The sequence below is a fragment of the Colletotrichum chrysophilum genome, assembly GCF_026319265.1.
Source record: "Colletotrichum chrysophilum strain AFK26 chromosome Unknown scaffold_92, whole genome shotgun sequence".
Classification (NCBI taxonomy): domain Eukaryota; kingdom Fungi; phylum Ascomycota; class Sordariomycetes; order Glomerellales; family Glomerellaceae; genus Colletotrichum; species Colletotrichum chrysophilum.
In genome coordinates, this window is record NW_026517379.1 from 75628 (window position 1) to 90614 (window position 14987).

General features: G+C 54.2%; 3 protein-coding genes across 3 annotated transcripts; 1 reads left to right on the forward strand and 2 right to left on the reverse strand.

Annotated features, from left to right (window-relative positions):
• Nucleotides 1–4975: 4975 nt before the first annotated feature.
• Nucleotides 4976–5746, reverse strand: COL26b_009504 (uncharacterized protein; the record flags this gene model as incomplete). Its single annotated transcript, XM_053182232.1, has 1 exon — nt 4976–5746. The coding sequence occupies one exon, from the start codon at nt 5744–5746 to the stop codon at nt 4976–4978; it is 771 nt and encodes a 256-aa protein (XP_053033815.1).
• A 2588-nt stretch (nt 5747–8334) lies between these two features.
• On the forward strand, nt 8335–9306 carry COL26b_009505 (uncharacterized protein; the record flags this gene model as incomplete). Its single annotated transcript, XM_053182233.1, has 3 exons — nt 8335–8467; nt 8526–9074; nt 9131–9306. The coding sequence occupies 3 exons, from the start codon at nt 8335–8337 to the stop codon at nt 9304–9306; spliced, it is 858 nt and encodes a 285-aa protein (XP_053033816.1).
• A 1261-nt stretch (nt 9307–10567) lies between these two features.
• On the reverse strand, nt 10568–14614 carry COL26b_009506 (uncharacterized protein; the record flags this gene model as incomplete). Its single annotated transcript, XM_053182234.1, has 5 exons — nt 10568–10595; nt 10813–11083; nt 11139–11355; nt 11407–13713; nt 13757–14614. 5 exons carry the CDS (start codon nt 14612–14614, stop codon nt 10568–10570), a joined length of 3681 nt encoding a protein of 1226 aa, XP_053033817.1.
• Nucleotides 14615–14987: the final 373 nt, after the last annotated feature.

Here is a 14987-nt window from a genome sequence, read left to right on the forward strand (position 1 = left end):
ACGACGGCCCTCATAGTTACGTCAATACTTGGGGTGTGCGGCGGACGTATCAGCTTTCCTGTCTGACGTAGCGCAGACCCATACTTCTCCCGTGCCATCGACATCATTTCAATGTTTCCCGTCAGATTGTGCAGCCCGGCAAGCCCCACGGCGCACATAACATCTTGCAACGCTGGGTGCCATACCCAAGGTTCTGAGGCAAGATCTGAGGCCGATTTGACTTCATCTGGATGTCCTACGAGGTATCGATTGACGTAAAATTGCAGGCCTTGTTCCTCCAGGGTAGGACCAACGCGAATAGTCAAAGGACTCGTCTCCCGGACTGGTTCTTGTTTGACAATCGGTAACACCATCGGAGACACCGAGCCCGGAGAGTGGTGGCTCGAAGATGGGGAGACGGAGGCGGAAACTGGTGAGGCTGAAGCCTTTCCTGACCGTGATGCATTTCCGCCGCTAGTCGGTGAGCTCTTTCGGCTGTAAGCTGGAGACGACGATGGCGGAGTCGGAGCAGTCGACATGGACAATATGGCAGATCCGTTCTCGTTTTCGGAGCCCTCGGGGACGCCCCACTGCGCGTGAGCTTTCTTGATCACCTTTTTTGACTCGTCTCTAAACATGAGAGAGAGCTGATCTCGGTAGCCAGGGCATTTCTTGCCCACACGAATACATTGTGAGCATTCGGGCTTCACTTTATCGCACTGAAAGGGGTTCTTGTCAGTCACGATACAGCTTGCACCTGCCTGTATGAAGCGCTCATCTATTCTCAACGTCTAAAAGATGGGGGCGGCAGTAGGCTTAGAGATGGCGAACGTGCCGAGGGTGGGACGGGGCGACGCGGCTGACCTTGATACGGCGAGTCCGACAGTTTTGGCAACCTTGAGAGGCCTTGCCGCAGTATACCATTCTTGCGGCGGAGAGGCTTTGCAGGCCACGGACGTCAATATCAGTTCCTAGAGAGTCTGATGCTGATGGCGGCGTGGATGGTGATTCGGTACGAACTGGAGCGGGCTAGGACGACTGGCCCATCACGCGGGGAGAAAGGCAGCACTATGCCACCCTGATGTCGAGCAATAGACCCCGCGACGATGGCAATTCGGGCGGGAACGAGAGACGTTGGCAACGAGGCCGGCGGATGAGTGTCTCGATCGAGTCCAGCGGTCGAGTTGCGTGTCACGAGGTCGAGGTGAGAAGTGACGAGAGGTGGGAGAAAAAGAAGTATCCGCAGCAGTTCCCTATTAGGAGACAGAGAATGACACACAAGGCAAGGTTAAGAGAGAAGTTTAGTCTGCGGAAGGCAAGGCAAGGCAAGGCAAGGTAGGGTATGGTACGGTTCGGTACGAACAGTGTTGTAATTAGCTGCTGGGTGATGGTGCGGAGAGGATTGTCAGCCAAGTCCAGGTTTAGGAGCTGTCCCAGAGTTCCAAGCCGCACTGCACTCTGCGCGGGGCTCCAATCCCAAGTCCCAAGTCCTAAAAAGCAAAGGGACGGGCGCACGAGAGGGGACCAGCAGGATGAGCATGAAGAGGGGGGGGGTGGGCGCGGGCGTGGAGGCTCCCGTCGCGGATCCAAATGACACTAGGACCGGGGAGGGGAGGGGGAACAAAGCAGCTGAGTCGTCAAGGGCTGCAAGACACGGGCGGGAGATGTCTAGACTCGACGGAAAGGAAAGACTCTGGGGTTTGGATATGTTGTCTCTGAAGGAAAAGGCAGGAGGGCAGTGCTATGCAAGACAGGATGGCTGCTAACTAGGCACAGGTTGACTACCTGAGGTAATTCTTGGTGTGAAGGAATGCAGCTCCCGAGGAGGGATGTGCCCCCAAGCAGTCGAAGTTGGCGATGCAGACGTCAGAGAATTGCCCAAGAGCCGTTGATACTCGAGACACCCGACGGTGAAGGTACAACTCGCCTACTAGGGGGGCGCACGACTGTTAGGTAGATAGCGGCATGAGGTCGTCCTAGATAGGTCCAGGGCCAGTGTGTCAGTGTGTGTGTGTGTGTGTGTGGCTGCAGCTCGGACTTGGGGAAAGCTCCGGCATTGAGTTGAGCAAGGGCACAGGGCGTCCCAAGGCACTGACAACCTAGGTACCTAGGTAAGGTGCCTCACCTCCCAGCGGGATCCGTCAATGAATCCCGCCTCATACAAGGAGGGCAAGCACGCTTAGGTAAGGTTGACCGAGCCCTACCTACCAGAGAGTTTCATCTCAGAGATGGTTGACGTATTTACATCAACATGTACAGAAACTCTGGCCCACCCCAGTCGCTGCAGTCGTATCTGTGACGGCGTACTTTACTGCGTATCTCTTCAATTCGGACTCGGAGACTGACAGGGCATGCGTGGAAGACATCAAGCATACCACCGTACACACGCACTTCTAGAGCACCTTCCGCCCCTCTCTCATTGGGTATCTCCATCTCCGCGCAGCCCTCGGACCCGGGCTCCTAGTCCGCCATGAAGACACATGCTTGCGTGCCAAACATGCTCAACGTGGGCACGATCCAACCTTGAACCATCCATATCCCAGTCCTTACTTGGTCCCCTCTATCCACAGAGCCCGGAGCGTGAGTACCAACCAAGCACCAAGGCCCGCTGCACTGGTGTAATAAGCACGTATACCTATTACATGGAGTCCTAGACAAACAGGACAAATAGTACTAAGTACAGAGTAGACACCGACACATGTCCACAGCCCTTTTTCCATTCACAAGGGCCAAGCCCGCGGCGTCGCAAGCAGGCAATGCCGTGCAAGAACACGGCAAGTTCCTAGCGCCGCTCTTCGTAGGAAAACTCTCCCTGAAGACTCTCGAGTAAAGACGAGACGTTGGCCCTGATTCCCATCCTGCCGCATCTATGAACCCGCGATCCCACCTAGGACACGTAACTAATCCCCGACTGCTGCCCGGGCAGCCTCCTCAACGTGCACCGGCCACACAACCCAGGTACGGCAAGGCGATAGGCACAGCGACATCGCATCGCATCGCATCGCACCGCACCGCGCCGCACCGTGGCCAGAGTGGATGGAGGTGGTCCTGCTACGGCACGCATACGGCGTACTTACTGCGTACGAATAGTGCGTGCTGAGTTAAGAGTTCAGGAGACTGATGAGAGGTGTGTCGATCGGGCTGCCTGCCTCCAGAGTGCATCATGCAGATGCAAGCATGCACGCACAATACGGACAAGGCACAGGAAGTACATACAACCATACTGCATAGTACACACTGTACCGTCCTGCCAGTGGTGTGGTGGCATGTCCAAATACGCAGGACCTTGGAAATTGCCAGAACGTGAAATGTCACAGTACACTACTCTATGCTCTTCTCCCCTGGTCTGAGTCCTGACTGCATCGATGGACGGCATCGCTGGGTCTGTGTGCCTCGATACTGGGGAGAGGGGCTCTTGTTCCATGTTCCAGGCACCGGGACACTGTCCGTTGCTCCGAAGCAAACGAAACGAACCACCCTGCCATCCCGATCCTGGCCAACGGTTATCGTACCCTGTCTCGTTAATATGTACGCAGTACGGATACATAGTCCGTCCATACTCCGTAGGCCCGTACTATGCAGTACTATGTGTTGCCAAGTGGGTTAATTAGCTGCCTATGTCTTGTCATGACTGCCGACCTTTACAACTTTGACTGACTCTGGCTCAACTCACCCTCATCAACCGAAAGGCACGGGAACAACATGGGCAATGGAGTTTGCCGTAATTTACCATTATTTCATTCTGTCCTTCCCCCTTCCGTTGCAATCCCGCTTAGTACTGACCTGCAATCAATTGCCCGAACCCCAATCGACCACCAGGCCTCCGGTGCAACTCAGACTCTCTATTTCGTCCCATCTGCATAGCCAGCTACGTATTGTAGCACTTATATCCGATGTCCGGAGCCGACGTGGCGAGCAGCAGCCGCCCAGAGGTGACAACTCGACAAACCCTATCCCCCCCTCCCAAGCCCAAAGAAGCGGAGGTGGAGGAGCAGATCGACGCCGAGGCTGCCCAATAGGAAGTTTCTCTGCACGAGACACCGCCGTAAGGGGGGCAACGCGAGATTTGAAGGAGTCAGTCTGTCCATACGGACGCCCTCGTTCTCGTTTGCAATCTGCACTTGACGAATATCTCCATTGCACCACTTCCGGCGAACAATTTTCTTTCGAAATTCCTCCTTCACTGGCAATATCAAGGCTTCGTCCGATCCTACCAGAAGCAGTACCTGTGGCAGCAATTGAAGGCGCACCCAGGACATCGATGATCGAAAAGCTTTTCTACCTTGGAGACTCAGAAAATGGAGAATCCGCACCCCCCCTGTCAGGCCAATCCAATTATTCACGTGAGCTCCGCTCGCTGGTTTAACACTAGAGCTTCCAATCAGACCCTTGTATACAGGGGGGATGGGGATTCTCCTTTTTCTGAGTCTCTACGGTATTTGACGTTTCCCGAGAGTTTCTCCGGGCCAAGCAAAGAACACCCCCGGCGAACCTATGCACCAGCATCCCCAAGGAGACCGCGGTACCACCTTCCCCTGCAGCCATGTCCTCCGAGCTGCCGTCGACATGTGAGGAACGGAGTTTCGGCGCAATCTGCATCCAGATACCTGAGTCTCTCCGACTGATGCCCAGAAATCGAGCACACTCAGGTCGACGTCGTTCCACAACCAGGTTCTGCGAGCGGCAACGTCCGACGACTCTTACATGAAGGAATCACTGTCAATCGTGAATGAGCTCCTTCTAGCACAACTTGCGATTTAGCAGGGCCCATACTACGACGTTTTGCCACCTTGAATAGCTTGCGACGAATGTATATCACAGCTGCTGCGATGCGCATACGTATGCTGTCCGCGGCGTCTATCCGTACACAAAACCTAGCTCAGTCCACACGCGGTATATCTCATCCTTGATCGCCTCGTGACCCAAGCTTCTCCTTGTTCTCGTCAGTCTATAGTATCGGAAGCCAGAGACAGCATGTACCATCAAGAAAGATCACTCACGGATGGAAAGTCTTGCCGTAATATGTAGGAACATACCACATGGAGTTTTGCGATATGATATCGTCGCGGGCAAATCGTAGCGATGGATCTTCTTGTTGTGCCCTGGCCATGTAGCAGATGGCAAGCAAACCCCAATCTCCGGAACTTTCGGCAGGGCCCAGACAGGTATCTGGGTCTACAAAAGGAGATGGGGATGACAACGTCCTTGCGGACGCGCAGTCGGAACCGGCGCCAGCGATGGTGGCATTCGGAGCCGGGGTGGGGTCCGTCACGTTCGGATCGTTGTCCTTCCCACCCACCAAGAAGAACCACGTCTCGGTCCGGTTGTAAGCTGGCTCCGTCACATTGGGCTCGCAGAAGCGATGGCCATCGAATCTGGCATCATAATCAACAAAAATCACCTTGGGCACCGTGAACCTGGAGTTGACGTTGTCTATGGACTTCCTCAGTTTATCGTTGACTGCGAGAACCAGGTCGTTCATGCGCTTGCGGACACGGACTCGATCAAGTTTGGGGCCTTGTGACCACACACCCAGCGTGCAGTTGTCGCACTCATCAGTGTCGGCGTTGAAAAAGCGCGCGTATCCGGTGACGGTGATGACGAACCAAGGGCGTTTCTCCCACTGGACCTTATCCAATATCTGCATGACGACCATCTCCAGACGCTGTTCAAAGGCGCTGCCCTCGATTTGCTCGGCCGCCTCATGCAGTGCCGTTTCGCATGTGCCGGAGTAGAAGCTGTAGAAGCGAAAGATACAGGCGTTCATCACCTTGAAGAAGCCTAGATCGTTGCCTCCAATAGAAAGCAGCGCAAAGTCTGCATTGATCGAGGCGTTGAAGCTATCGATCTGACTGCGCTCGCCCCCCGACACGATGTTACCAGTTGTAGAACCGGTGCAGGAAAGAAATTGGAAGGCTGTCGTATTGGGGCCTTGGCTTCCTGCTAGATCAGCGTAGATCAAGACAGGGTGTGCGTGCTCTCCGAGTCTACAATCAGTCTCCTTGCCATGTACGCCTGTCCCGATTCCCGCGCTGTAGGAGTCCCCAAACGCAACGAGGCCGGCTGTGCCGGGTGATACAGGACGATTCACGAGGGGAACAACCTGGGTTGTGCCCGACAAGGAGTCTGCGAGGCTTCAAGGTCAGTTAAGGACATATCTCGTGGCAAATGAATTTCAACACGTGCCCTGGTGAGAAGTAATAACGTGCTGGTCTTCATCCGGACCTCCAGAGGACGGTGCTACTTGGCCATTGATTGGCACAGCCGCCCCGACTAGCAGGAAAATTCGATATGAGGGAAATAGAAGGACCATATCTCGATGCACACCGGAGAGCTGTGTGGCGGGAGAAAGCTGGAATATGTACCGGAGATTCAGTACAGGTCCACGCGAGATTAGACCTGTCGCGATAACGGGTGCAGGAACTTGATTAACCCAGCCCATACCCGTCGGCTACGGCCATCCAAACGTGCACAGCGAGTTGGTGTCAGCATGGCGGCATGATATACCGCGCGGCTGACGCATCCGCACGTTGTTTGGGTTAGGCCAGTCGAGTACGTGGACCAACGCACGAGGGACATTCCAGAACGCTGGGAGGTCCACTTCATGTCGCCTTCAAACAGTGTACGGGCAAGTAGTCGATCCAATTCACGTGATGGGGAAGACCTGGAGGAATGGCACATCGCATCGGATGTTTTTGTCAAAGGCGTAACCACGCCATTCACACCGATCGACTATCTGCTTCACGGCAGGCAACTCCGACTCGGTGCCTACCTACTCCACCAGAACGCTGGGCATCCGGCCGGATTCAACGCCGAAGGTCCCGCACGTGACGAAATGGGACGTTGGATACCCGGGGGATCTTCGACCTGGCTTTCCACCTTCACCGTCCCGCCTTGGCTGCAGGTCTAAGCACGCAATGCTGCTTGGGCTAAGGGCGTGGCATGAAAACACAGCTATGGCCTATGGCGCTTGTGAAAGCGGTAACGTGAGTCTCCATGAAGAAGACCCTTATTTAGCGGCAGCCAAGCTTCAGGAGCGGGACAAACATGGTGCCCTTCTTGGCTTCTGCTGGTAGGCACCGAAAGCAAAGACGCAGCGAATGCACAACTAGGCAGGTTGTCGAAGGTCCATGTTCCCAAGCTTCCTGCTGTCTCGAGCTGGTACCGAATACTGCGGTGGTACTGCATACCTGCCACGTACATTACCCAAGGTAATCTACTCACCCGACCCATGACGTAATCGGTGCGCTATCTTGTTCACATCAGATTCTCCCTGAGCTCACCACCACGCTGGGATGCTGCTTCCTTCATCCCATGTAGCACGTGTGCCGCCCAACGTCATAGCTCTTCAAATTCCCCCAGACTGTCCCACTTTCCCAGCCAACGATCGACCGATCCCACCTGTGCCCCTCATCCCTCCGTCAAGACGCAGGGCTATCTTGGCGGGATGATGGACAAGCGCGCAGGATGACGAACTACCACTCCAATGCCTGTCCGCTCGTTGGCCAGGCCTTCATCCCCTTTCCACATCGGGAGCCACTGCACTTCATCCGTTTGCGCCAGCCTTGACGTGACTTGCTTGAAGCGCTGCTCCCAGATGACAAAACAATCGCAACACGGCCTGCTTGCTTTTGCCCCCGGCCTATCCCGTCAACCCTTCCCCTTCCAAACCCACACTGCCTTGCTTTAGGCTCGCCCCTCTGCTGCCGTGACGACGAATCCGAGGCCAGGATTCGACTGAAAAGCATCTAGACGACGACCGGACGCGGCTGCTACACTAGCCATGATGTGCCCACCGCTGCTCGTGTACTATGTACCTCACTTACACAGATGGTGCCAAATATCCGGCAAGGAGGCGGCACAGCCGACTCCCGATGCGCCTCTTCTGCTGCTGTAGCTGAGGTACACTCTAGACGACCTAGGCCAAGATATATCGTCCTTACCCGAGCCGTAACAGCCGTTGCATCAAAAGCCTGCATAGCACGCTACCGTAGCCGCACCAGAAGGGACTTGTGCCGGAAATGCCCTACCCAACGCTTGATGAGCCCCCCCCCGCTGTCCAAGTTAAGCAAGGTACGCTCATCGACGAAGGTAGCAAACGTAGGCAAGGAACCTGCAGGACCTGAAGACGTCAGACTTGGCCGAAGATGCATGTATAAGAAGACACATGACATCCTCACCCCGCCAACTTTCTTCCCTCCTGACAGCATCTACCAACACGAATTCATTGAGCCACCAGCACATCGCACCCCGAATTCGAAAACACACAGATCGAAAACACACAGACAGTATTCACATCCGTGAGACTCGGGAAAATCTGCGGCATTCCACAAACGCCGACATAGGACAGTCACAATGGAAGCCATCAATACCATGGCGAGCGCTGCAACCAAGGCCATATGGGGAACAAATGAGGCTAAGGAAGAGCCTGTCTCTGGCGTATCCGGAAATACCAGCAATGGCGAACCTTATGACGCCGGCAACATCGGTATGAAGAAGAAGAGGCACGGCACACTTGAAATTGCCTATGCTGACACGAGCGCTAGAGAATCCCTCCAAGAAAGCCGGCATTGCGGACGACGCTCGCACGGCGCCTGAAAAGGTTACGTCGACAACCGCCTCTGCCGTGTCCGAAGAGACATCTGCCACGACCGAAGACACCGTCAAACATAAAGATCAAATCGGCAAACCTGAACTGAAAGAACACTCCGCAGATGATGCAGCTCCGCATGACAGTGCCGCCGGCAAAACTGACACAAGGTCCCCGACTGACCCAGCTACCGACCCGAAACCCAAGGGTCAAGATGTCAGTACTTCAGGGACAGGCCCCGCGAATGAGGGCGACAAGCTCGACGGACCTGGCCCGAAGCCGTTGGAGGCGGTGGCCAAAGAACGTGGAGGCGACGCCGGTAGAGTGGAGGGCGCATCGGGCGATGGCGGTCTTGCCGGCGATGCAGCAGCGGATGATGAGGATGGTCCCCAGAAGAAGAGTCATGGCGAAGGTACTGGAGAGAAATATGTGAAGAGTACCGGTCTAGCCGCTGATGGTGGTGACTTTGACGCAACCAAGCCTGGGGCTGGCCGGGAGGCGGATCGTAAGTACAAGGCACCTGAACCGGTGCAAAATCTCTGTGCTTACACAATTAACTAGGCCTGATGGACGAGAAAGACCCTGCTGCTGCCGCCGCAAAGGCTGCCGCCGCCAAGCCGGGTCAACACGACAAGACCAGCAGTAGCGAAGAGCGAACTCACAGTCCCGGCGATAACACAGAAAAGGAAAAGAAGAGCCTTGGAGATAAGATTAAGGCCAAGCTGCACCGTCACTAACCCCAACCAAATCGGTATCAAATGTCTCTTTCGGAGCTGTACATGTTGCAATTGCAATGTTTCTACGTAACCAACACTAGGCCAACATACGGCAGGATTGTATGACAGTCATTCTTAATGATTACCCACGAATTAAGGCCAGTATCATTTATATGGCATGGTTCGGACGCTTGAACGATTACACTGTTTGGCGAGTGGCGGCGAAAGTGTTCGCTGCACTTGGTCACCATTATCTTGTCGCAATGCCTCCTATTTGTCATTTCTACCCCAGTTACAACAAGTGCTATGTGATAATACATAGCTAGGAAAGCTTCTTCATTCTGTTACAAAAATCTTGCCGTAAACTCACCCCCAAGTAACTCGGCGCATTGGAAGGGTATACCCGTCGCTGTCAGTCTTCGCCATGCCGTCAATGGTATCAAATGATCGGTATAGGTTGCACCACACTCCGGTCATCCCTTTCAGTGGGACTTTGATTTGTACACGCGAATGCACAAAAGCGTGACAAAAGTACGCCCATGAGAAATTGGAATCGGGAATTTTGAACCAAGCAACGCGCGCTCGACGTAAACGGTGAAGCCCTCCCACTTCTTCCTAGACTCGGGGAGTAAACACAGGCCATGATCATGACCAGCTGCTCCGAAAAAAAAAAAAAAAAAAGCATTCATCATGATTTTATCCCAGAATATCATACACCAAGATTCATTCACTCATCTTTTCATCCATAGCTCATCCGTCCCTTGCCTGCCGGCTGACGACCGAGATAGGTGTGAGTATACCCACGCACCCCGGCCCTCCCCTTTCGTGGTCGTGGCTGTCAATGTTACAACTCGCCTCTGGGCCATGCTATGCCCACGTTCGCTTTTAGAGAACACCCGCCGCTGCCTCCAATGGCCCGCGACGCTCGTAGGGGCGTCCTTTCTTTCGTCCGCTGGAGTCGCGACTTGCTCGAATCGGCGGATCCAAGTTTGCCTGGAAACGCTACTCCCCTGTCCTCAACCATGCGTGCTCCAAAGCCGAGTAGAGCTAAATCTATACCCGCAAGTTAAAGATGGCCGGAGTCATCTATGAATCCATGGTATGGCGCAGAGACGGACCCATAAGGGGCCGGTCGCTGGCACAACTTGGCTGCAGAGATGATCAGCGCATGCTGCCGCACACTGGTTGAATGAGCGGCATCGAGTTGGGGCTATGGACGACCAGTCGTAGTGGTGCATGTAGCGGAGGCGCGATGCGGCGACCTCGTCCCAACAACCGGCTTTCATAGGAAGCCTGACTCGGCAAGTACCCTGTGATTTTAATAGTATAAGCATATGTTCTTAGATGCGAGCGGGCGAAATCGGACAGAAGGAGTGTAGGTTGAAGGGCCTTGGGTCAGCGAGAGAAAGTGACCACGCAGCATGCCATGGAACGAAGAACATGAGTGGTGTATCGGACAAGGCTTGCGTTCTCATCCCAGCCTGAGTCCAGCCTAAGAACACGAACTGGTCTTCCAGAACTACGTACCTCACGATTTTCTCGTCTTCTCGCTCACGTGGCTCCACCTGCAAACTCTTGTCGTACATCTCATGTACATCTCCAGCGGCTTGCATGTTGCTGATAATGTAGTCCTGGAGTTCGGGGACAGGTTGCAAGGAGTAGCCGACGGCCTGATACTGCTGGATATCACGAATAACTTCAGCTGTCTTAGCCCTCTTCGCGAAGTTGATGAGGTTCGTCTTTTTAATGACAGACGGAATACCGTCCTCAATGAAGGTTAGATCAGTCAAATAAACACCTTTCGGCTGAGTTAGCACTTCCTACTGACTTCACATTTCATTGGGATTACGCACCAAAAAAGGGGATGCAGGGCGGGTTTGCCACGTGCAGAGCCTCTCTATACTCGCCAAAGTTCTTGGTGCTGGCCATGAGTTTCCTCATCGTCTCCAAGACACCTTGAGTCCTTTGCGGGACTTGATCCCAAGTCCGCTTGAGACGCGCGATTGGCGCAGTTCCAAGCGCCGAAATAATTGATGTAAGCGTAGAAAAGTTGTTGAGACTTCGGCATTTCTGCGTATTGTTAGTGCGAGACTTGCATTGCCGTGAGATTGCTTTACGTACGTCTGCTACCGAAACGAAGTGCTTGATGACGATGACACGCTTCTTCACATCCATTTGTGCCAAAATCATCTCCGCAACCCAGTTCGTCATTTGATTTGAATGCAAGATGAGAGCCTTGACATTTGGTGCAGGCTCAGGTTCTCCTTCAGCAACCTTCTTCTGCCACGTCTTGTTGAGGCATTCGGTTGGCTTGATCTTGCCATACAGTCGCGATTCGATGATCGTAAGTTGGCGAGCAAACTCCGTGACGTCAATGTCCAGGAATTTCAACTTCTTCATGTTCTTTGGCATGATAGGCGACGGCGTATTTTGATTCAACGTCTGAACCATGCGTCGCGCTCCAGCCTCCTTACCGCTGAGACGTTGATCCAAAACGGTCATGAGAGGCCCTGACCCAGGTGTCTCGGTTGACTTGACCGTATCTCTGGCAAAAGTATAGACATCTCGGATGAGCTGCTTCGATTCCTCGTTGTGGTCTTCCATCCAAAAGTTGTCAAACCAACTCTTCAAGATATTCACAACACGGAAGCGAATGAGTTTCTGTTTCCTGTCACGCCATGCTTCGAAGTCAGATTGCGAGAGGCCCTCGGGAGGCTGAATGCCGAAACGGTTGACGAGCAGCTTGAAAAGATCCTGGGCAGTGGTAAACGACCTGTACGTAAGAAGGAACGTATTGTTAAAGTTCGAGTCCAGCTTGTCATGCCGGGTGAGTTGCTCGACAAGTGCTTCCAGGGTGCCACCTTTGACCACAGGTGGTTGCAGCTTGTTGTCCCAGGAAAGGTCGGGTTCGTGATCTAGTTTCAGGAATTCAGGAGTATCATCGACAGGTGGCAAGTTGCTCTGAGGATTGGGGTCGTCGCCCAAAATCTTCTTGACCTTGGAATAGTCGCCTCCTCTGAAGTTGCCAGTACCGTCTCCTTCAGTGAAGGACTGTGAAGTTATCATCGGCGGTCGAGCTGGTATGGTTCGGGATTCGGTGCGCTGATGGGGTCTGTCGTACGGCATTGTATCGTTCCTCCGCAGCTGTTCCCGTTGGGCCACGTCCTCCCTCTGCCGCGATTCGGCCTGCTGCTGCAAGTTGATCTGAACTTGTTCCGACAGTAGTTGCAAGGAGAACCCGATGTGTGACGAGTTCGTCTCCAGCGCCTTTGCGCACTGTCGAACATAGTCTAGACGGCTTTCCAGAGCTTCACCTCGCACTTCTGCCCATTCGTCAGCCAGTGGCCCGGCCACTGCTTGACAACCCAAGATGAGGTCCGACATGTTGTCGTACAGACTTTGCTTGTTGGTGCTGAAGTCTGCCAGCTGCGGCGTTTGAAAGCTATTCCCCAACGAAGACAGGTCGATCGATTCGATGACTGCGATCCATGGTTTAAAAGTCTCCAAAACCTTTCCACCCGCCAGACAAACGTTGTTACCAATCACTTCATGCTTGAATGGCATCATGATCTTGTCCCCGACGACCAAGTTCTTGTCCAGTTCTCGAATGCTGAATACGAGCATTCTCTTCAGCTCATCAAGCCGCTCCAGAAGCTTACCATCTAGCAGTGCTGTTGGCTCGACCACACCCTCCTCGTCTTCGAGGAAGTTGGCTGTAATGGGGTCACGCGCCCCCAAGCCATTGTTTTGCCAACTGCCACCCGTGGAGCTGCCGATAACGAAGCCAGGGAACAGACGAGGAATCTCCTCGCCCCTCTGCTGTCGCGCGATCTCCACATAGCTGAAGACACCAAGCAAAACGCCATCGGCTTCTTGCAGGCACTTTTGTACCGACTCGGCGTTGGGCCAGTCAGCCGCAGCGATGTGGGAAGAAATTACGAGCTTTGAAAACTTGGACATCATGTCTCTGAAGTGAGGATAAAGGGCCTTGTTTGTTGAGATGATGGAAGGCTGGCCAGAGTGGTTATCTGTGGTGCCCGAGCCAGCCGCGAGCAACAGTCTCAAATGGTCCGATATATCCTCTGCTCGTGCAACATACTCGGAGCGATTGTTGCTTGTGATAGCGTCACGGTAGCGATCTACAGCTCTGCGCATGTTGGATACGAGGCGAGTCCACGTGAGGGGGGGCGCTGAGCCATCATCGAAGAATGACCGAGGAACGGTGCTGGTGGGCGGCGTATTGTAGGACGTGCTCGTGAACGATGTTGCAGATGCTATCATGGGCGTGGTGCTTGGTGCTAAGTTCGGGTTCACATATTTGTTCTCTCCCCGAGTGATTTGCGCGATGCCGTTCATAGAGTCCATGGACGTGGACGGGGATAGCATGTCGTTGTTGGATCGTCGATTGCGAGGCTGCCACGAGTAGGCCTAGTCAGAAGAGAGAACACATCCGTCTGGATTGACACCTTACCAAGGATCCGCGAGACGCAAGCATGAGAGACTCGCCCTCTAGCTCCGATGCCGAATTTGCCTCCGAGTCCTCATCCTCGTCCTGCGTCAGCCCTCTCGCCATCATCTCCGGGGGTGGGCGTGTCTTTTCCGGAACATTGACGTTCATCCTATTGCGCGGACCAGTTTCGTTGGTCGACACGGGTGACTCTAAAGGCAATTCCATACTCCTGTCTCCTGTCATCATATTGTAGTAGAAAAGACGGCCGTCGGAGGTTGCCTGTGGAATCCAGAAATCGGCTCTCGATTTGTCGCTCAAGTCGGTGCCCTCGAGCGGAAGGGCGTTGTTAAGATCGTCCAACTCCGACTCATCGTCCTCCTCAAGCTGCTCATCATAGACTTCTTGGTCATCTTGGTCGTCGTCGACAGGGCCAAGATCGCCATTCTGGTCATGGTCGGGAATTTCATCGGGGCTCGTGATTATCTGACAATAGTTGCTTGGAAACCAACCGCGTACGCCGTTGATAACGCCGTCCCACCAACCGCTTTCCAGCTGCGTAATGACCTGAATGACGTCTCCTTCGTGGAAGCTGAGACTGGTACGGTCGTCGGCCTCGTAGTCGTACAGGGCTCGGACGTACATGGTGCCCGGCGGGGCGGTCCCCGCAATGCCGTTCATGAGGGAGGAGGTGGCTGCGATGGTCTGGGAATAAGTTGAGTAGGACTGGCCGACGTTGGAATCGTCCAACGCCGGTTGTAAAGGGTAATAGTTGCTAGATTCGGAACGGAGGTTTTCGCGCGAGGGTTTTTGTCGAGAACTGTAGGCGTTACTCTTTTGACCCTGAACTAGTGCCGGCACTGCGGTTTGTGTCATCAGCATGATGAGGCGGTCGCGCTGATACCCCACAGAAGGGTCAAGACATGATCTGGGCAGGAGTGTTCCTTCTGCGCCAGCCTCGTAACGTCCAGTCGGAGAAGCGGTCGTCAATCGCGCCGTTGAAAGAGCCGTGTGCGTACTGGAAAAGAATGTGTGTGTGTGTGTGTGTGTGTGTGTGTGTGTGTGTGTGTGTGTGTGTGTGTGTGTGTGTGTGTGTGTGTTGGTTGGGGCGACGAGATGTTGAGCGTCGGGAACCGAACCCACAATCGAGTAGGCGCAGGTTGGAGCAGGGGGTTGCGGGGGCGTCGTTCTCTTCCAAGGAGGTGGGCAGGCCCGGCCGTGTGTGCGCGTAAGTAAGTGTACGTACGGCTTCCGC